The 22,875-nt window shown below is 39.2% G+C and overlaps 1 protein-coding gene across 1 annotated transcript in view; it reads right to left on the bottom strand.

Moving 5' to 3' along the window:
* Positions 1-22,875, bottom strand: part of COL21A1 (collagen type XXI alpha 1 chain) — a 98,647-nt gene that overhangs the window by 8,004 nt on the left and 67,768 nt on the right. Inside the window, exons 19-25 of the mRNA XM_033056778.2 lie at positions 14,168-14,212; positions 13,775-13,828; positions 7,965-8,018; positions 6,609-6,662; positions 6,057-6,128; positions 2,082-2,117; positions 1,362-1,406 (exon numbers count right to left, since the gene is read on the bottom strand). Coding sequence (XP_032912669.1) covers positions 1,362-1,406; positions 2,082-2,117; positions 6,057-6,128; positions 6,609-6,662; positions 7,965-8,018; positions 13,775-13,828; positions 14,168-14,212 — 360 coding nt within the window. The remainder of the gene's footprint in view (positions 1-1,361; positions 1,407-2,081; positions 2,118-6,056; positions 6,129-6,608; positions 6,663-7,964; positions 8,019-13,774; positions 13,829-14,167; positions 14,213-22,875) is intronic.

Raw genomic sequence — 22,875 nt, 5'->3', positions numbered from 1 at the left:
TCTGCTTTCTCCAAAAAAAAGCAAGCAATCAAGCAACAGCAATTCAGTTGCATCATTCTATCTGAAAAAAAATGTTTTCTTTCACTATCACTTTGTTTTCCCTTATGACTAAAATAACAAAGATATGAAGAAATTCTCCATTATTTGCTAAATTAATAACCAGAAAGTTTAAATTGTAAAACATTAGTCTAGTACATTGCATTTGGTGAAATCAATGACCCATCTTTTAGTTTAAACTATTTATTTTTTTCAAAATCTGCTCAGGTTTAATAATGAACTATTTTCAACCTACGTATCTCTGAGAGTGTTAGCTAACATTCAGTCTAGATCTCCTGCCCAGAATCCCCAGGAACTGAGTCCATCTGGCTAGACGGGCAGCTGTATCAATGTTGTAATTCTGAAAAAAGCAACTATGGCTTCCTTCCAAGTCTAGTTTTAGATATGTACCTCTAAAAAATACTTCTCTGTTTAGACATGACATGGATTATGCAGTTAACAAGTATTTATAAATACTAGCAGCTATTTTCTGCAGAATAACAAGAAAGCCAACTATGACACCATCATAATGCTCTGGTCTAGAGTTTAAGAGAAACAACTGGATCTCACTTATTTTCAGCAGAAACAGGAAACATCTGTAATTTATGAGCACAGAAGACATCAATAATGACTCCCAGTATAGTCTAGGAGGTAATGAACTATATGAAAGTGTAGCATGAAACATGCAAAATCTTAACATCTCAAGTATCACTCTTACAACCTTTACACCAAAGACACTATTTGTTGTTATCTGCATTTTATATTACTTACAACTGTTCTATAAAAATATTCTATAATTAAGGTTTTACTACAATAAAAGTAATGCACTTATGGCCTGTTTCTCAAGATATTAAATCACTGAACACAGAAATACGTAGGTTGGAATTGACCTCCTTGGATTCAACTTCCTTTGCAGAACAGATGGAGCTTGATCAACTCAGCATGCTGTTCAGACAGGTTTTGCCACAATATCTATGAGCAGCCAGCTCCAGTGTCTGACCACCCTCAAAGCAAAATGTTTTTCCTGCATATCAAGTTCCTGTGTTCCAACTCGTGCATTTCCTCTTATCCTTCAAGCATGCACAGCTGAGAGAAGTGTTGTTCCATCTTCTCTGTATGTGTTACATTTTTTATTTTAAAAACACTGGGAGTATTTAACAGGTAATTTATATAGACAGGTTATCATGTTGTACATAAATATATTTCACCTGATGCAAAGATCTACATGTGTTGATGGAAGAAGTGTTAAGAAACAAATACATATCATACCCTCAAACTGGGATCACTATGGCTCCCTCAAAGTAGAATCACTATTTTAACAGTACCTGTAAGCCTGGATTTCCTTGTCTTCCTTTTTCTCCTTTCAGTCCCTTCAGAAAAAAAGCACATTTTATAAAATATAGATTTATCTGGTACATGTAATTAAAGGATCAAAAAAATAATGCAAGGAGCTAAATACTAAAATCTCATTCAAAGCCAGGACAAATCAATCTGAAAAGTTACTCTTCAAAGAGATTAGAGCAGAAACTGTGCAGAATAAAATTTCTATCCTGAATGCTGAGGAACCAATCCAGGATCCAAGTAATAATAGGATACTCTTCTTTTTCTTGTAGGTATTTCCAGGATTTTAGATAACAAGGAGGAAAATGCCACATGCTAATCATAAAGTAGGTAGGCAGAGGCCAGGTGGAGTTACTTCGACCCTGTTTCGGTGATCCTGCAGTGCCCTGCAGGCAGGGACAGAGTACATCCTGTGACAGTCCTGGGTGATGTCCCTGGCCTCTGGGGCAGCAGCACAACCTGTAACCCTGTACCTGAACCACACAGCTCTGCACCAAATGCCAACAGCCTGCTCAGCCCACAGAAATGCAGCTGAAAACTCATGCTGGCCATACTGGGCAGATTTCCTTGAAGGAGAGTTACTGCTGCTATTCAAGTTAACCTTCCATGGAGTTCAATCTTAAAAAAACCCTGTCTGAATTAATACCTAATACTTGTACAAACAGCAAAGCTAGATGATTTCATTAAAAACAAAGTTGATATACCTGGATACCAGTGTCACCTTGGTTTCCTTTCTCTCCCTGTAAAATATTAGAAGAAAGGTCACCATTTAAACATGAGTCACCTCAAAAACATGCAGTCTGTGCTTTAATTTAACGCAATAATTACGACAGAAACATCTATTTTTTTGTTATACTGAAAGAAAGCAAATCCCTTTATCTCCATATACACAAAAAGAAATCCAGAAAGCTATACTAAGAAAGGCCTTTGTCATTCAAACAACTATCAAAAAGAAAGTGGATACTCACATACCAAGTAAAAAAGTAAAAAATACAACATAATGAGGTGGTAAATCCAGCAGGATTTTATCTACTCAGCGCATGGGGGTGGAGAGGATGCAGACAGGAAGGGAGGCAATGTTTCTCATGGGTTAAATTTTAGCTGAATGAACCACTGCACGCAGAAGATTTGCAAAAAAAAAACTAACAAAAAAGTACAGTAATTTCACGATTACAAGCCGCACCGCTTTGACCAAAATTTTGCTCCCACACCAGAAATGCAGCTTACACTCAAGAGTGGCTAATACGTGAATAATTTTCTGACATTTTCAAACTGGGAAGTGCAAACTGAGTCAGTGCAAACTGCCAAGTTGAGCACCTGGTAGTAAAACCCGGTATTTACGCGATTGTTACACATTGGTTACTCTGTTGCGCAGCGGGTGGAGCCACTCCTTGCAGGCAGCACAGCAGGGGGGAGAGGTGGGGGAGCTCCCTCCTTCAGGCAGAGCAGCCTGGGGGGAGGCAGGGGCTCTCTCCTGTTGGTCCTGCGGCTCGGGGGGAGGCAGGGGGCTCCCGTCCCCGCCTGCCGCCGCCGTGGGTGCCAGCGGGCTCCATCCCCGCCTCCCACCACCGCCATGGGTGCCGGTGGGCTCCGTGTCCCTCTGCTACCGCGGTACAGCGCCGGGCCGGGGCGAGCGAGCCCAGCAGCGGCGGCAGCCGGCCCTGAGTGGCTCCGCTGAACGGCAGCGCCGAGCTGGGCCACCTGGCCCCATCAGCAGCCCCGAGCCCTCATGGCCCGAGCCAAGCCAGTAAACCCTGCCATGCCGCAATTCTGTTACTATTTGGCAACTTTGTTGCACGCGGGTCGTCGCTGCAAATGACAGAGCGGCTTATAATTGGGTGCGGCTTGTGTATGGACAAAGAACGAAATGTTTGCCAACACCCGGCAATGCAGCTTATAGTCAGTGCAGTTTGTAATCGTGAAATTACTGTATATTTCATCACAAAACCCTATATATTTAAATTAAATAAAAATATTTAAGGACTAAGTTTCATTTCTACCCACTTGTTTTGCCTCAAAATGTTTGAAGTAAATAACAGTGAGGGGATTGGCAATCAGAGGGTGTAAACAGTACTTAGAAGTCAGGTATGTGGTTTTATCAACTTCTCTGAAAATTATTTAATTGACATTGGAGAGAAACAGGCAGCGCATGAAAACTATTCATTCCAATTAACAACAGAGGTATAAAATATGTACTCCAAAAATGTGGTTACCTTTCTTCATTAATTGAAAAGGAAACTTAAGAGAGATGGCTCTTATATAACTCTGACATCTCATGTTTAAATACACATAAATTAAAACGCTGAACCATTAACACAGCTCATGAAACAAAAGACATATCTATAGGGAGTGAGAAAAACTTAATTTAATAAAGAAAAAAATTAGAATGGAGATTTTTGGCTCTGTTTTTTGTCAGTTTTCTTGTAAAAGCCAAAACTTTGTGTGTTTGGTTGGGGATTTTCTTGGGGGGGTAGAAAATAAAAGAATGTGTAGTTAAATGTCTAATAATAGTGGAGATTTTTGCCATGGTAAATATTTTTCTGACTGAAAATCCTAGAACATAAGACGATATTTATGCCAGTTGTAGTATTTTGCTGTATTGTACATGAATGTAAAACATTCTGTTGTTTCATATTTTAAAATCATCTATAGCTGAAAGACTTCACTTCTACTGTCAGACACCCAAAATGTGCTTTTCTTCCTGAACAATTCCAGTTTGTCATTGGACTTGTAACTCCAGCTAACTTTCCTCTTCATATAAAATAAATGACCTATTCAAAGGCTTATTCGGTTTAAAATTTAGGGAAGTTTTGTAAATTTTAACAAAATCATCTTTCAGAAAATATTATTGTCTTAGTACATGTGCCTTATACAACCCCTAGATATTGAATATATAGTGATAATGAAACTAATTAAACTATTATAATAACACTGACTCCATGCTCTAGTCAATGTAAGGCATGGCCATATATGTGTCTACTGACATGTGAAGTACTCTAGCATATGTAAGACGTATATGAAACACAAGAAACATGTGCCTTCTGGAGCAGAAGATGAACTCTATTGGAATACTTCTGCATGGGGTTTTCATAAAGCTTTAATTATAACACCACCTTTTTATCTTATTGTCTCTTTACCCTTCAACTTTTCTCTTCTTATGAAAGTGAAATGCCTGATTTAATTCTATTCCTCTAATGCTATACTAGGTCTGGCTGAGAAGAAGTTCATTTTCTCCATAGCAGAACTCATTGTGCTGTGCTTTGCAATGGTGGCTAGAAAGGTGTTGATAACACACCAGTGCTTTGGGTATTGCTGAGCAGATTGTTGCCCTGCAACATCAAGGCTGCCTCTCCAAATCCCCCCCCCCTTTTCCTTCAAGCTAGGGCCAGGCAAGATCTTGGGTGGAGACACAAATTCAGGCTAGGTAGAGAAGGGATTGAGAGTAGCCCTGCAGAGGACTTGTGCACGTTGATAGATGAGAAACTTCACATGACCTGGCAAGGTGCACTTCCAGACAGAAAACCAGCTGCATCCTGGGCTGCATCCAAAGCAGTGTGGCCAGCAGGGCAAGGGGTATGATTCTCCCCCCTCCACTCTCCTGAGACTCCACCAGCGTTCAGCTCCAGGGCCACCAACGTAAGAAGGAACAGATCTGCTGGATCAAGTCCAGCAGAGGGCCATGAAGATGATTAGACATCTGGAGCATCTCTCTCATGAAGACAGACTGAGACAACTGGGGTTGTTCACCCAGAGAAGAGAAGGTTCTGGGGAGACCTTAGAGAAGCCTTCCAGGACCTAAAAGGGGCTTAGAAAAGAGCTGGAGAGGTACTTTTCACAAGAGTCTATAATGACAGGACAAGAGGGAATGGCTTCAAACTGAAACTAGGTTCATTAGGAAGAAAATCCTTATGTAGAAGGTGGTGAGGCACTGAGACATTGCTCAGAGAAGGTGTAGATACCTCCTTCCTCTAAGTGTTCAAGGTCAGTTGGATGGGGCTTTGAGGCACCTCTTCTAGTGGAAGGAAGTGTCGCTGCCCACGACATGGGGGTTGGAACTAGATGATCTTTAATGTTCCTTTCCACACAACCATTCTATAATTCTACGACATAGCCAGGATAGATGACCTAAACTGAAAGGGATATTCCATACCATAAGATGTTCACTCTGCAATAAAAGCTAAAGGCAAGGGTAAGGAGAGGAAGTTTCACTATTTTGATATTTGTCTTCCAAACCTCTATGTGTACTGAAGTTCTGTTTCCCAGGAATTGGCGGGACAATACATGCTGACAGGAAGCAGAGAACAAATACTTTGTTTTCCTTTGCTTCCATGCATGGTCTTTCCTTTTGCTTCATTAAACTGCCTTTATCTAGACCTGTGAGCCTTCTCCCATCTTATTTTCTTGATTTTTCCCTGTCCTTCTTAAGAAGGGAGTGATAGAGCAGCTAGGTGGGCACCTGGCATTCATTCAAGGTCAACAAACCACAAATGCCTTCACATCAAGGGCTTTATCTTTCAGAAGAAAATTTTTAGGATGGGAATATTATTGCTTCAAATGTGTCCAACTGTTATCTTATAATGATATATTTAGAGAAAGGATTTAGTTAAATAATGATCACTTATAAGAAACGCACTTCCAAAAAAAGATGCAATTAATGTAAAACTGGAAAAAATACTTACCTTTAATCCCTGGGTACCAGGAATGCCTGGGTAGCCTGGTTCACCTGGAGCTCCTGGTACTCCTAGATCTCCCTGAGTAATACAATAGCTTTGTGTCAGTGATGTTCTGTGTGTAAAAACACACACTGAATGTTTCTCAAGGCCACATGATACACTTTGAATATGATATTTTAAAATTTCATAACTGAAGACGATTTAAATATCTGAAGGATTTTTGAAGGGATGGTGAATATAGAGAGCACATCCAGTATCTATATTGTCTTTTAATACAGTCGGCGTTTCAAAATTACACAAAAAATACTACCTCAAGTAATGACAATGTTTGCAGGTTTGAATTTAATGAACATCTGATGTTCACAACCTACAATCTAGTATAAAATTAGTAAGAATAAGTCATCAAATGGATTCTGGTGCAATGTGATATTAACTACTGTTTTACTGTGAAACAAACTGTCTTATAATTAACCAGGGGATATAATGAAAAATTAGTAAATCATTAAAAAGTAAATTAATCCTTTTCTTGAACTAGAACACTTCCAGAATCATATTTACCTTGGCTCCTGATGATCCTGGTTTCCCCTGTACTCCTGGTTCTCCTTTATCACCCTATATAACAATGCAGGAGTGTGGTTGACACATCATTATGTTTTGTCACGTGTGCTATGACTAGCAAACATAAACAGACACAGTTGAGAAACTGCCTCTTAAAAAGAGGCACAGGTAGTGACTGAAAGGCCGAAGTTTTTCTCCATTACACGTAGCCCGAAGGTATTACTTTCTCTCAGGAAAGAAGAGGTACAAAACCTGATCTCCCAGCCTCTGCGCACCTCTCCCATCCCCACCTGCCTCACTTGCCTCTCACAGTCACATCAAGTTTGTGTGTACTGACTTCACATTTCCCTCATCTTATTTAATTATCTAAGTAAAAATATTTATTTATGTTTTGGCTTTTATTGCAGACTATGGAATTAGACATATATTCAGCATGAGGATTTGCATTAAATATAAGATTTATTGACTACTTCATTATGGACTTCTGTAAGAATGAGCTTATTAAGAACGATTCTCTAAGAAATAGCTTATATTCTAAGCAAGATAAATATATAAAATAGAAGCCTTTTTCACAGACAAAAATAAAGTGAATTAATTTTTAGTTGTATCATAGGTATTCAATCTTCTTGACCATAGAAAACATTGACACTTAAAAAAATGCTACTGTCAGTACACAATTATAAATAAATGCATATAGTCATATGCATCATTTTGGATGTAAAATAATGTATGGGGGGAAGGGATCTAAATGTAAATGCAAAATTTGAGAAATGGATTCTAGATTCTTAAATATTCTCTAGGACACAATTCAACGCTTACTTACAATTTAAATTAATTTTGGATTAAATTAAAAGGCTACACTAACCAATCTGAATTTGTAGTATTTATTTTAGCTTTTGAGAACATTGGTAAAATTAGTTCTTGCTGTAGCTGCAGTGCAATCAATAAAGTTACATCTGAAATAAGTTTGGCTCCTTGGGTGGAAGAAACAGCACATAACATTATTTAACACAATTAAAATATAAATAAATGTAACATGGGAAAGTTGAGATGTATACTGAGAATTATCTCGTTTCCAGCATTGCAGAACATTTTCCAGGACTCTAAAGCTGAAACAGTCTCATGATCATTTCTCCAATTGTTAAAAACCCCACGGGATGACAGGCACCATTATTGAGCTATATTAACCTCTCTTGAGACTGAACTATTGTAGAAGGTGACTCAGGGAAAATCATACAGCTGCTCACCAATATTCAATACACCAAAAAATGAGCTGCAAAATCCTGGCACTGTCGACATCAAATGTGCATGGCAGTCATGTATCGAAGTCACAAGCAAATTGACTCAAACACTCACCTTAGGCCCAGGAGCTCCAGGTAGACCAAGTGAACCTTCTGGTCCCATCAAACCCTATTTGTTTATGAAAAAGACAGAGACATTTCTGTACTAAAACAGGGGAATAATGAGCTTGGTATTGTATTAGTAGCATCATTATTCTATTTCTTTAGTGAAATAAACATAAATATGGTGTCTTTTATATATACAGGCTATAGTTTTGATATAATACAGTGGATTATTTAGACCTTCTATGGTCTAATGAAGGGCTACTGTGCAATGAAAAAAAAACATACAGGAGAAAAGAACAGTACTGTCATGGAATACTCCTGAGAGAAAAAAATCTGCAACTCAAGACCCAGTCGTAATGCATCCTTAGTTATAACTGTAAGTTACACAAAAGTTTCTTGGATTCTGTTTAGGGTTTCCAATACCAGCAAAAGTATTTGTGGCATTTCATAATTCTGCTTCTCCTTTCTGACCTGTGTCCCTTAAAGGCTGCCATGACTTGACTCCTTGTGCAAATTTTGTGGAGATTTATCAGGAGCAGTTAACTTTTGGGGCCACTTTCCATCTTCTGTAAAATCTTCAGAGCTAAACTGCTCATTCAAAGACCCAATAGTTTCCGCCATTTCAGATCATGACAATTCAGCACATATACAAAGCCAAAACCATCTCTTGGACTCCTTGAATGGAATCATGGTCATAGAGGTATGTTTAGCTGTATGTTCCCTACATAAAATAAGAGTTAAAGAGTATTAAATCATCAAAGAGCTGACTTCCTTTATTTCTGTTTAAAGCTAGTCTCAATTACACTTTAGAAAAGCAATCCTTCTTTGAAATCATACTTTCCAGGAAGGAATTCCCATTAATCGTATTTTCCACATCTGGTATTAACAATTGCATTTTTCACCACTTCATCCCACTTCACTTTTAGTCTAGAACTGCATGCATCAATAAAAGCAACATATTATTATTGTTTTACTTAGACTTGCTTAAATACTGTGAAATACAATTGGCTATAAGGGTGTGCTTAAGAAGCAGCATAAAATAAAAGCATGACACAGAAAGTCAAACAATTAAATAAGGCCTGGATATCTGACTTGTCAGAGATTAAATGTTATCAATTATTCAAACTAATAATATTTTCAAAATTCACTGTTATTTAACATATAACTGTTATTTAATCTTTGCTTTCATATAAATAAAAACAATCACCTTCTATTTAGTAATAATATCACATTATCTCAGACTTCTTTCAAAAGTTACATGCAATCAAAACCAGATATATTTTTTTATGCAGATAACAAGTCAGTTTTGCAAAAAAATCAAACTTTATTTGCTAAAACTAAAAGGGTGTCTTTGTTTCTGCAACAGAAGAGAAAATTCAGGACAAAAACAAGAAGTAATTCTCTGTAGCCATGGTTTTCAGAATTTCATCAGTTTTCTGTTATTTCACCTGTGCTCTACCATTAGCCAAAGATCAATACAAATTAACCACAAATGAAATCTTGTCTGTTTTATGATAAAAAAAATACTGGTCACCAAAACTTTCCAACAATAAGTACAACAAATATTCTTTAGGCCATAGACACTCTTACCACCTCACTAGAACATTTCTAGTGAAACATCAATCTTTGGATTACAGAAGTGGCATATGCTCACCAAAAATGTCCTTCATTCATTTTATCTTACACAAAACAAAAACACTATATGTACAGAATAGCTTCTTTTTTTAAAAATTAAATTAACTATGTGTATATATCCACACTGACCTGCAAGCACACACCAGAGAAGGTAAATGAGAAAATACTGTAATTTCACGACCATAAGGCGCACTGGACTATAAGGTGCACTCCCCGGGAGCCGGCACATTTCGCAACTTTGTAGATCAGATAAGGCGCACTGGACTATAAGGCGCACTTTTGTTTTGCAGTGAGGAGCCGCGCAGTGCGCAACAAAGTAACGAATTAGTAACAGAATCGCGCCATCGCGGGTTTACTGGCATGTGCTGAAATTTGAAACATTTTAACAGATTGGTGTAGCCTTTAAATGCAGCTCCAGGCAGGGCCCGGCACGCCTGCACGCCGCTGACACCGGCTGGCGTGGCTCGGGACTGCCCACTGCTCACGGTTGCCAGGCGGGAGCCGGGAAAGAGCTGGGAGAGAGCCGACAGAGAGCGGGGACACAGCCGGGACAGAGTGGGGAGAGAGCGGAGGCAGGCAGCCGGCAGACAGCGGGGACACAGCCGGGAAAGAGTGGGCAGAAAGCAGAGGCAGACAGCGGGGACACAGTGGGGATACAGCCCCAACAGAGTGGGCAGAAGGCAGAGGCAGAAAGCGGGGACACAGCGGGGATACAGCCCCGACAGAGTGGGCAGAAAGCAGAGGCAGACAACGGGGATACAGCCCCAACAGAGCGGGCAGAAAGCAGAGGCAGACAGCGGGGACACAGCCGGGACAGAGCGGGCAGAAAGCAGAGGCAGACAGCAGGGATACAGCTGGGACAGAGCGGGCAGAAAGCAGAGGCAGGCAGCTGGCAGACAACGGGGATACAGCCCCGAGAGAGCGGGCAGAAAGCAGAGGCAGACGCCTGCAGATAGCAGGGACACAGCCGGGACCAGCCAGGAGCTCCAGCCGCGGGGAGGGAGCCGGATTGCCCGTGGGAAGGGACTGCTCGCTGGCGGCTGGGATCTGGTGTGGTCCATGTCGAACTCACTCTCACTGTTAAGAACCACCCTCAGTAACGCCTTCACCCACGGGTAGGCAAGAAGCTTTTCTCTGATTGGTTTATTGTGGTCAGAAACGCGGGTCCCGGCTTCCCCCTGGGATTGTTTGGGCGTGGAGATTTAGACAAATCCCGCATTTCTGACCAGGATAAACCAATCAGAGAAAAGCTTCTTGCCTGCGCAGGGGGTGAAGGCGTTACTGAGGGTGAGTGTTACCGGCGAGCGTGAGCTCGGCATGGCTCCACAGAGGAGACTAGCTTACGACGCACATTTTAGATTAAAAGCAATCAACCATGCAAAACAACATGGAAATAGAGATGCAGCTAGGGAATTTTTTGGGGGAGTTTTTTTCCCTTCACTCTTCTCAAACCTGGGACGACAGCCCTGGCGGTGCTATCTGGCTTCGCTGCTCCTGCTGGCTGCAACACCTGAGGGGACAACCAGGTCCCTTGGTGTAATGAAATGCCCTTTGTTATGTAATCCTGGTAATTAGGTGCTTACAGACGCTGAGTGCAATACTCGTTAGCACGTCTTCTGTTGAGTAAACGAAGAGCAGTTCCCAGGAGACTACAGAGACAGACCAATACCAGAGGACACGCTGAGAAGGGCGACCACACCAGATCCCAGCCGAGGGCGAGCAGCCCTGAACCAAGGCAATCCCGAACCAGCCGCAGTCCGGGTCCCTCCCTGCGACTGCAGGTCCCGGCTGCGTCCCGGCTCCCCGCGTCGGCTGCAGTTCCCGGCGGGTCTTGGCTCCCGCGTGGCGGCCGCGGGTCCTGTGGGTCCCAGCTCTCTCCCTGCGCAGTAGCCGCACATCCCACAGGTCCAGACTCTCTCCGCGCGCGGCGGCCGCGCCTCCTGCAGGTCCCGGCTCGGCTCGCAGCTCGCACTTCCAGGGTGGCAAATGTCACAACTTTGTACATCAGAAAAGGTGCACTGGACTATAAGGCGCATTTCCAGGTTCGAGGGAGAATTTTAGTCAAAAGGGTGCACCTTATAGTCGTGAAATTACTGTACATTTATTTTAATTAAAGGTCAATAATACATCTACAGGAAAAGGAGTAATAAAATCAATTTTCCTGGTTTTCTTCCTTGCACTTCCATTACTAGGTCATATTTAACTTGTTTTGTTTAAAAAATTACATAAAGACTGCTAAATTAAATCAGCACACTGCAAGAAAGAAACTTTCAGATGCAATATAGGAAAAGTTTGTGAACATAATCTGAATACTATATAAAATTAGAAGAGAAGAGAATGTCCTGAACAAAAATACAGAACAATTCAAGGACATAAAATGTAGCATTCTTATAAATTGCTGATGTTGGCAATGAAATAGGGATAGTCATTACCGAAGAAGAACTTACTGAAAAATTTTCCCAAGCTATTAATAGACCATCCACAAGCTTTCCATCTGTGTTTTCTGGAACAAACATATTCAGTGTGACTAATACAAGGAAAATCCCACTATCTTTTCTGGTTTAAATTCCCTAACGCCATATAACATATTCAGATATTCCATGCATCAGTCTCCTATTTAATTTATCAGGTGACAAAAAATACATTACATAAATTGACAGGAAAGAGGAATAAATTATTTTCAAGTGTATCATGAACCAGATGTTATTTATGTGAATAAAATTTGAAGAAAATATGGTAGGTGAGTTAAATAAATATGAGAACTCTGGAATCCCACAAGGCTTTATTGGAAATGATGATATAGCCCTCCCTCTGGCATTTTGTTCAACTTTTCTCAGAAAGAAATGGAGAAAAAAATTCCAGTAACAGGAAATAAAAATAGTTAGGAGGCACAGGTGAGAGAACAAATGTTCATGTGTTAACTAAGAGTAGGGACATTTGAGCTTCCAGTTCAGGTAGTGTTTCATCCAAATTTGATCTGGACAACTGCAATAACTGGTTGTCAAGGAAATCTATTTTTTCCACAGATCTGTAGGAGGTAGCTGGAAAAGTCCTCTAAGCTCATGAAAAGAAAACTAACCAGTGTACTCTCTTTATACAAAAAAGGATTTCTGACAATTGTAGTGATTGTGCTTGTGATAATCAGAAAAGGAAGAGATACTGTTTGGATAGGGGGTAAGTGTACACTGTGTAGGAAATTCTAAATTTACTGGATGACAGAGTAGCCCAGAATTTTTAAAATCCCAAACTAATTTCAATTTCTGTCTACATCACTTGTAATTGATAATATACTTTATTAAGGAATAATAAGGAGAAAGAGAGGAGAAGGAGGAGGGGAAGGGAAAGGGGAACGGGAAGGGGAAGGAGAAGTTGACATGCAGTAATCAGGCTGGTTTTTATCTGTTTAGATAGACAAAGGGGATTCTGATGTCACTTTGGAGTGTTAAAAGTAGAAGTAGTACATACTTATATCTTCAAGGAGAAATACAGAATACTCAGTGGTTGTCTAAAAAGGCCTTGATAATAATTTCTCAATCGTCGGTACTGTCACAGTGTTAAGACCATTTTAGTACCTACCTTTCCTTGCATTACAGGAATAATATTTTAGGGACCATTCTTTCCCACTTTCAGTGACTGCAGGGGTATTGTGGTGGCTTGTGCCTCGCTTGGTTTGATGACAGGAACCTTGAAGTAAAAGGATGCAAAGGATCTCAAAGTGAACCTTTTAGTCCTCTGTCTTTCTTGATGAAGCTCTTTAACATTCTAGCTAAATTATAAAAACCAGCCTGATTACTGCAAGTTCACAGAGGATGATTTTCATAGGGAAAGACCTCCAAAAAAGACGGGAGACATATCATGAGACAAGTATTAAACTGAAAAATACAATCTCTCAACAACTGTCAAAATCCAAGAACCTATAAAAACGTACTCTTACCTCTTTCCAAAATATTAAGAAGCTTAAAGTAATGGCAAGGCTAAGAGAAAAAAACATTTCACAGCTTTCAGCCAGAATTTCCAAGTTTTAAATATGTCACTGAGCTAAAAACTTATATTTGCCATAGCCTTGTCTTTCCAACCTGCAAATGCTATTTTGCTCCTGTATTTGCCATTGCATATTTGTTTATGACAAGCAGAGAATGACAACATCACAATCATTTGTTCATAGTAACACAATTTTGAACTTACAGTATCTCCTGGTGACCCTTTTGCTCCTGGTTGACCTGGCGGTCCAATTTCACCCTGTATTTTTAATATAAAGAGAAAAATTCTGTGACTAATGCATGTATACTTAACATTTTTTAATGTATCTTCTTTAACTATGCAGATTTAGTTAAAATTGTTTCTCAATGTATTATGAAATTAGCATGGTTCCTTTTAAACTATTCATTCATTCTGGAATAGTTAAAATAAAACCTAATAAGAGATTTTAAATATAAAATGAATTGTCTCCATTATTTTACAGTAGGATTTGATGTCATAAATCCCCATCATGAAAACTCTACTCTAAGCCTGAACTCTTAGTCTGGAATGGGTGTATATAGTATGGGTTTTAACTGTGTTTTGAATAACTAATAGTACCTTTTGTCCTTTTGCTCCTTGGTTTCCAGGAATTCCAGGAATTCCCTGAGATGGAAAAAGAAAACCTTTTAAATCTCACCATAATTTTTTTAGGACTTGCCTAAATGATTTGCGTTCAAAATATGGGCAAAGAAAAGCGGAACAAAATAAAACAAACAACAACAAAAATACAAAAAACAAAAGAAAAATCATCAACAAAAAAACTTAAAAATAAAAACATCCCTCAAAGCACCAAAAACACATAGGAGAAAGATTTTCAGCTAGAAACATGCAGACTACTCTAGGGATACAGTGAAACACTAATATTGAATTGTTCCCCACTGCTTTTGTTGCAGGAGTCCATGTCGACTGCTCAGCAGGCTCACATGCTCTTGCTTGCCCCAAAATTTTCTCAGTATCATTGTTCATTCAGCTCTACAGTATATCTCAACTTTTTCTAACAGTGATCATTTAATTGAACATGATTCAGGTTAAAACAGAACTCTGTATATGCTTAATACAGAAGTATACATTCAGTTAGTCTTTTTTTCTCTCAAGCAAAAACTATTCAAATTTGTTGGACAGACAATGTTCTTACTTGTACTATAACTCAACTGCAGCAAGAATTTGGTTTACAGACTTCACATTTAATCTAATATTGAAAATAACATGTTGCATGAAGACAAGAAGACTGTTCTAAACACCACTGAATCAAATGCATTCTATGGGAAAAAATAACATAAATATAACAACCATAACATAATAGTTTCCATATGGATAACATCTGTGCAAGATAGTTTCACTGTTTCGCAATTTACACCTGCTTTCAGTAAATAATGATCCCAGCAAGTAGAAACAGTTCATTGGTCAATGGCATGAGTTAATTACGCCCTGATCACTTTACAGACCATCAAAATCCAATGTATTTATCATTAAAGGAAGAGATCAAATAATGCAATAAAAAGAACTTGAAAATAATGCCTCATACTGAGGCTTCCACTCACTTTATCTTACATAACTTTTCTTACTTTTGTCCAAAATCTTCTTAATTTTTTTGCACAAATACAGAGATGGAAAATAGAGCATATTTGTCACCACATTTGGGAACTTCCAGACCTATCAATGGGTTCTCAATATAATTATTTAATATAATTGCAACATTTAATAATGTAGTTACTTATTTCAGTAGCTGTAAAATAAAACCAAATTATGAGTGTCTGTACCTGTATTATAAACCATAATTTAATGTATGTTGAAAAACATCCCACTAGGTAGCAACCCTCTTGTCTGGAATATACCAGAGATTTCTAGTTACACTTCTATGCAATTTGGAAGACTCAGAGAAGACAGTTCCACACACTTATCCAACACAACAAATTACAGTAATTTCACGAATACAAGCCGCAGCAATTTGACAAAAATTTTGGTGGAAACCCGGAAGTGCGGCTAATAGTCGGGGGTGGCTAATCTGTGAATAATTTTCTGACATTTACAACCCCAGACGTGCCAGCCAGGGCGCCGAGCCAAGCACCTGCCAGTAAAAGCCGGCATTCCGCGATTGTTACAGTGTTACTGTGTTGCCCTGGCTCCCTGCAGGCAGCACGGGGGGGCGGGGAGAGAGGCGGGAGAGCTCTCTTCTTCCCTCCTCTGCCGCAGCCCAGGGGAGGACGGGGGGGGGGCGCCGCCATTGCCGCGGCCCAGGGAGCCGACGGGGGCCCTGTGCCGCCATTGCCGTGGCTCGGGGAGCCGACGGGGGCCCTTCGCCGCCATTGCCGCGGGTTGGGGAGGAGGGGGGGAGCCCGCGTCGTCATTGCCCGGGCCCGGGAAGCCGACGGGGGCCCTGCGCCGCCATTGCCATGGTTCGGGGAGGACGGGGTGGGGGGCGCGCCGCCATTGCCGCGGCCCGGGGAGGACGGGGGGTGCTCTGCCCCCGCCCTCCGCCGCCGTGGCGGGAGCAGGGGGTGCTCCATGCCCGGCCAGCGCCGCGGCAGGAGCGGGGCCGGGGCGAGCGAACCCAGAGGTGGCGGCCAGCCCCGAGCAGCACCACCGAGCTGTGGCCCTGTCAGCAGCCCCTAGCGGGCCGAGCCTGCACAGGCTTAGTTGAGCCAGTAAACCCCCCGCCATGCCGCAGTTTTGTTAGTATTTGGCAACTTTGTTGCATGCGGGTCCTCGCTGCGAACGACAGAGCGGCTTATATTCAGGTGTGGCTTATTTATGGACGAAAACCGAAATATTTGCCAACACCCAGAGATGCAGCTTATACTCAGTGCGGCTTGTATTCGTGAATTTACTGTATTTACCATGATATAAGCATGCCTAGAAGAAGAAGCAGCACAATGTCCTGCTGAGCTGTGTTGATCTTTCTTGGTTAAAATAAATTGCTGGTTCACAACATTTAATATTATATCAGTGACAAATAAAGATGTAACTCCAAGAACAACAATTGTAAAACTAAGTTATATTTCCATTCTTTCCCTCCCCTTTTTTCCCCTATTTGACTGATTCTGCCCTACAGAGATACGTGGAACTTAGGCCCTTAAATCAGTGAGAGTTGGTCTAGACCTTAAAATTCTCTTATGGTTCACTGACATTCACTCAGCTAAGAATTAATACATCACTTATGCTGATGTGGCTGATTTCCAGAGTACATGGGGTGGAGATTTTCATTACTCTCCACATGTAGATTGGCACACAAGGAGAATGAAGTGGCTAATTTAGTCATAAAGAATGAATATTTCCCACAAATTATTTTTCTGTGTATCTTCCATGGTTAAGTAATTACAAACAACTAATTTCTGTAGGATCAGCTCCGGAATACCTAAAAATTAGAACTGGTTGCCTTGTCATTATCTATCCCAATCTATTACTCACATTTACTTGGATAATCTCTGGTTATGCCAATTAGAATTATTGGCACTTTCTCAGAAGACAGTGCATCTTGGTATCTGGAAGGTAGTTTAGATATCAAGAGTTTCCTAACTTCCAAGCCAAAAGAAAAATCAAGCTTTGCAAATGTGTCTTGTTCCCAAACAGAGATTTTATTTGCCATACAAATCCTTAGTATCTGAGTATCTTTTCTTTTTTTTAGTCCCATGAGTAATAAAACATTTTCAATAGGAAGTTACATTTAATAAGATGACATAACACTAACTAAACTGTCAAAGAAACCTTACCTTAATTATCAAAAACTGCATTCTAACTTTAAAGTATGAGGCAAAGCAATTAGTTTTACTCCATTTGTAAGACAATTTTAAAAAAATATTATATTGCAACCAAAACTATCACAAATGCCTGTGTTTAATCAAAGCTTAATATGAAACACATTCATCATGCATTTTCTCTGCCACTAAGGGAAAAACAATGTTTGGAACTGCTACAAATGTGAAAACTGCCACCCACTGGGAGTAATAGAATCAATACTGTGGAATAGTTCATGATTCACTGGCCCATAGAAAAAAACCTGCCTTTGGGGATGTCCTTTTCAAAGCTATCAAGCACATTTTGTTCATATAAAATATGAGAAGGAGTTGTAATTCTAAAGTTTCTTTTCCCTTGTCTTTCCAGAAAATGCATGCATGTTAAATGGTTCATATGTATCACATATGCAGTTATATTATCAATAGAAAGTAGCAATACTTTTCTAGTCAGAACATCTAAAAATCAAACCTAAATATCAAAGTTCTACTGATTTCTCTCCTTGTATGAGTTGGTGAATTTCTATACTTCTGAATCAGTTAATTTTTTCCCCTTTCTCTTTTACATCAAAGCTTCATGTAAGTTTTATTCAGTATTCCTTCATATTTAAAAATTAAATTAATCGCAAGTACTGCCTCAGTTCTTTTACCATCATCAATTCGACTTCATCAAATACCTTTACTTCATTCCAATACCTTCCTCCATTACCTGAAATTTTCCCTTAAATGGGAAGTATTTCCTTACCCCATAGAAGCCTGTAATATTATTCATTATTTTAGACTTAATCAGCAAGTGCTATAATCACATGAAATGTAAAGCCAGTATGATAGTCTAGGAAATCTAATTCCTTGGTTTAAAATCATGTTTATTCTAAAAATTCTCAACTGCAGTTTTATCACTTACTGTTGAGTTTGTACCTAAAAAGTAATGTCATTGTGTACTTGCCTGGCAGCTAACCAAGATTTTTGGAGACTAGGTAAGGACTGCTGTCCTTATTCTTCATTCAGCCTCTGCTCCTTGTTTAATTATTTATTTTCTACCTGTCTCACCTATGTGTACCTAGAAGTCTGTCAGCTTTCTAAAGACTGGTTAGGCCTGGGGAGGCTTTGCAGAGTAACTCCAGGACCTAAAGTGACACTTGAATACCAGATAATTGAAGTAATAATTGAAGTAGATAATTGAAGTAATCTCTAGTGTCACTGAGAGTGTTGTGGGATAGCAGATCTATATCACCCTTTAAAATAGATGTCACTCTGCCCTAAATACTGTGTTCTGCATGCCAGATGCTGTAGTTGTCCTCATACAGCTCCAATGGTTCTTGGTGGCCATGCCCAGGCAGCCAAATCCCACACACCTTGATGTCTACTTCTGTCGCAGTATCATTGCAAAATGAAGCTCATCTCGGTATACAATCAAATCCCTGGATGCAGTCCTTCTTGGCTGCAGCCTGCACAGCTGGGACTTCAGAACACCCAAAAGCATTAATTTGTTTCTGTTATGAAGAACCTCAATTATGACAGTTACAAAATTCTGTATAAATATTTTATTCCAGTTTCAGCAATTTAAATAAATCTTCCATTCTTTGACAATATCTGGCAGATAAAATGGATTTAACTGTAATAGAATGGATTTAACTGTAAGAGGAAAATGTTTTCACAATCCCTGGAAAAATTTTCTTGTAGTTTTCATTAATCATGAGGTATCTATTTTTGTTTTGGATTATATTAAACAGATGGACTTTCTTCCATGCAACCCCACAAAAAATCCATTAAGGAAATTGCCTGGGGCCTTATATAAAGTTTAACTAGATGTAAGCATTTTTACTTAAGACACAAGCCACATTTCTCAAAATATTTCCTGCTTTTTCTAGCTAGTACCAGGATTACTTGCATCCTCCTCATGGTTAACTTTATGCTTGCAAATAGCAGAAGAAACCATGCAGAAGACTTTTTTTCAGAACAAAACAAAACCATATATTAGCTCATTTCTATTCTTTATTTTCTACAACTGTCTTTAATATTCCCCATTTCTTTAGTGCATGGTAGGACAGGACACCCTATTATGGAAAGTAATCTTTTCCCTATGGAAAGTAGGATTTTCTAGACTACAGTGACATATCCATAATCATAACATTTTCTCTCTTCTCTGGAAGATGTGAAATTACAGAGTATTTCCAAAAGCTCTTCTCTTATGAGCAAACTGCTTTGCAGTCAATTCCCCAGGTAGATGTAGAGAACTTTAGTATAATTGTCTTTATTATCTTATTTTCTTCCAATAAAAAGATGGTATTTCTAGCATATATGAGTTTTCTGATTTATGTTTCAACCAAATGGTTCCTTCCACTCTGAAAAATATGCAATTCTGATTCTGGGAAGACCCTAAAGGGCCTTACATAAATTACAGCAATGGAGCAAGATACACAAAAGATATCTATCTATCCACATATTCCCATGATCCCTTTAAACACCTGGAAAACACAACTCTTTATGTATTACTGATCCTTACTTGAAAAAACCTACTTGATGATACATGAGAGATTTACTGGAGACATGCAAAAAAGTATAAGTCAAGCAAAAATTTGGATGAAAGTGCAACAATCAAAACACTTTTTAAAGGATTATAGCTAATCCTTAATAGTCCTAATAGAATGAAAGAGACAAACCGAATTTGGATAATGTATAAAACTGGAAAAGAAAGTCAATGAAGCAGAATCTGCTACTACTGAGTAGTTTCAATTGATGAAAGAAAAAAAGGGCTACATACAAAGAAGAATTCCCACAGACATAAGGACTATCCACCAGACTAGCAGAGCAGCTTTTAATTAAGTTCAGGAAAGAAAAAGCATTACCAAGATCTTTGCAGCTATAAGACTGCAATTTTCAAACACTTTTTTGGCAAATCAGTTATTACCAATAAAACACACATGTTAAATGGGGAACAGAGTGACCCCTATTGCATTGCCAACAACACAGACCTTGGAAAACTATAATCTGAAAGCTGGAAATACTAGTAGAAAATGAAAACTGTGTATATCTTGTCACAGGCTGAAACTGGTGTCACTTTTGATTCTTGTAAAGATCCCTCAAAAGTATAAGAGCATCAGACTTGCCAAATCTTCATGGATCCAAAGGTGGGCAGACAAAACAACTCCCAGCCCTGCAGGTGACACCATGATGCCCTCCCTCTGCCTATTGTGCTGGCACCAGCCTTAGAGACTGAAATCAACATCCAGCTTGTCAGAAATCCTACAGACTTCTAAATGCTGACAAACTGACCCAGGTTTGACACTTAAACACACTGATACTCCAGCAGTTACAAGCCTTCAAAATGTTTTAAAATTTCTCCATTACTTTTTCTTGCGAGGAAAAAACTTGAGGGTCACAGCACTTGAGCAACTTGCACACATAAGACAGGGCAGGTTGAGGCCAGCAGAGCCTCTCCAAAGGGAGTGCTGCTCTGTTCCTTACACCCAACTCAGAACCACAGAGTTCTGTCCTCACAGGTCACACTGATGCAGATGGACAGAGGTTTCAGCCACATCTCTTTCCCATAGTAAGGAATCACTCATTTAAATTAGCAGTGAGTAAGTTTAACAACAAATCATGCTTTTTTTCCTTGGGTATTTTTTTTTAATATGGTGGATTTTGCGAAATTGGTCACAGAACACAGCAAAAGCAAACAGTAAAACCATGTTCCAAAAGTGATTGTAAAATTCCAACAGAATTGGTCCATTGCTGGCTACTAAGCAGGATGGGCCAGTGTGCATTTTTGGCTAAGTCCCAAAGCTCTGACAGAGAGAATCTGACAGTAAATAACTGGTGAAAAAAAAAAAACCTTTCTATATAGCCCAATCCATTTCCAAAGAAAAAGTTCTGAGACAATTCCTTTAGTCCAAGTCTGTTTGGCAATTGTTACCTGTTTAAGAAATAGCTAAGAAAAATTGGAACAAAGGCTGGGACCAAATCCTTCCAGAGCACAAAGAAAAATCACACCTTGACTCCCTCAGTAATCATTAAGGTTAAATTTAATTACTAAAACTAACTACTCTGGCAAAAACTAATTTGCACAGTAAGAGGTAAACATTGCTTTTTAAAATGGTTTAATAACATTAGCAGAAATATTAGTTAAAACTTGCAAATGGATTTAAATTCACTCTTATTAAAGATCATGGTGTTTTGTTTTGTTTTGTTTTGTATCAGAAGCCAGACTAACATTCTGTATTCTGGCAAGACTTTCCATAACTTCAATTCACAGTAATTTCAGTATGGAAGGATTAAATAAAGGAAACACTTACTGGGTCAAATTTCCCCAAATTTTCTACATCTATATTTACTTCAGTGACTGAGACTTGAGTATCAGTTTCTCAGTTTCATGCTTAAAGTTTTTTGTGGAGAGGAATAATGCAGTGCTATTGATCAAGAAGGTCACACACAGAAGTGATAGCCCAACTACCACTTGAACACAAAACTAACAAAGAAGCCCTGCTACAAGTTGTTTATTTGTTTTTCTCTTGTGTATTTTCTGCAGGGTTTCAATTAAAATAACTTTAATCCAAATATCTAAACTTTCTAAGACCGTCAAAAATAAATTACCCCTTCTATTGGAGACACATATTTAATGATGAGCTGAATGCAGATATCAGTTTCACTGTAGAAAAAATCATATTAAAAAATAGACTAAATATAGACTCATACTTGACCATATGAGGTGAAATGAAAACCATTCTGGGTAATTCCCAGAATTCAGGCTGTAATCTGATGCCAGATACAGCACTCAGAGCTAGATACATCTAGAGTGCTTTGTATCACCACCTTGACCACAGTTCTCAAAGGAGGCTGTAATCAGAACCTCTGAGGACTCAGGTACAAAAATTTTTTTCTCTGTCTTTTCCCATCTTGAAGAAGATGACTAACTAGAAAACTGACTATACTGTTACTGCTCTGTTGAAGATGGATCAGAGGAAAGAAAGTCAAACATCTTTCTATGTGTGGTTAAACAACTTACCACAAACATGTTGCAAAGCATAGAAGAGAACAGCAATATGCAACCGAAATCAGTTGATAAAATAAATATTTATGTCTGCTACATTGCAACCCAGTGTCTTCCCACTCTCTATGTTTGGTTTCTAAGAATAGCAATTAGCTGGGGGAAGTTTGTTTGGTCTTCAGAGTCACTGGAAATTCTGGCAGATACTTACCTAAGTCATAAAATGTTAAGAAGAAAATTGAATAAAAGGAGATGTTATTCTTTAAAAATTAATCAGCATATTTGAAATAACGATTACTGGAGGCATAAACATCAACTTTCCAGGTACTAACAAGTCAGATGCCAGCCCAATATATAACATGTATCAGACCAAACATTCTCTACAAGCCTTTCCTCAGAAAAGTTTTCTTAGCTGAATGAAATTAGCACACAAGTTCAGGAATGCTCTATATTACTACTGACATCAGGTGGATCCAAAAAGAATGCAAATGAGTCCTTCTTTATATATCACATGTCATAGGAAGTGAACGTTGAGCATTTCAGGTATA

The sequence above is a fragment of the Catharus ustulatus genome, chromosome 3 (genome assembly GCF_009819885.2).
Source record: "Catharus ustulatus isolate bCatUst1 chromosome 3, bCatUst1.pri.v2, whole genome shotgun sequence".
Classification (NCBI taxonomy): Eukaryota; Metazoa; Chordata; class Aves; order Passeriformes; family Turdidae; genus Catharus; species Catharus ustulatus.
The sequence above is the reverse complement of the archived record's forward strand: the minus strand, read 5'-3'. Positions and strand labels throughout refer to the sequence as shown.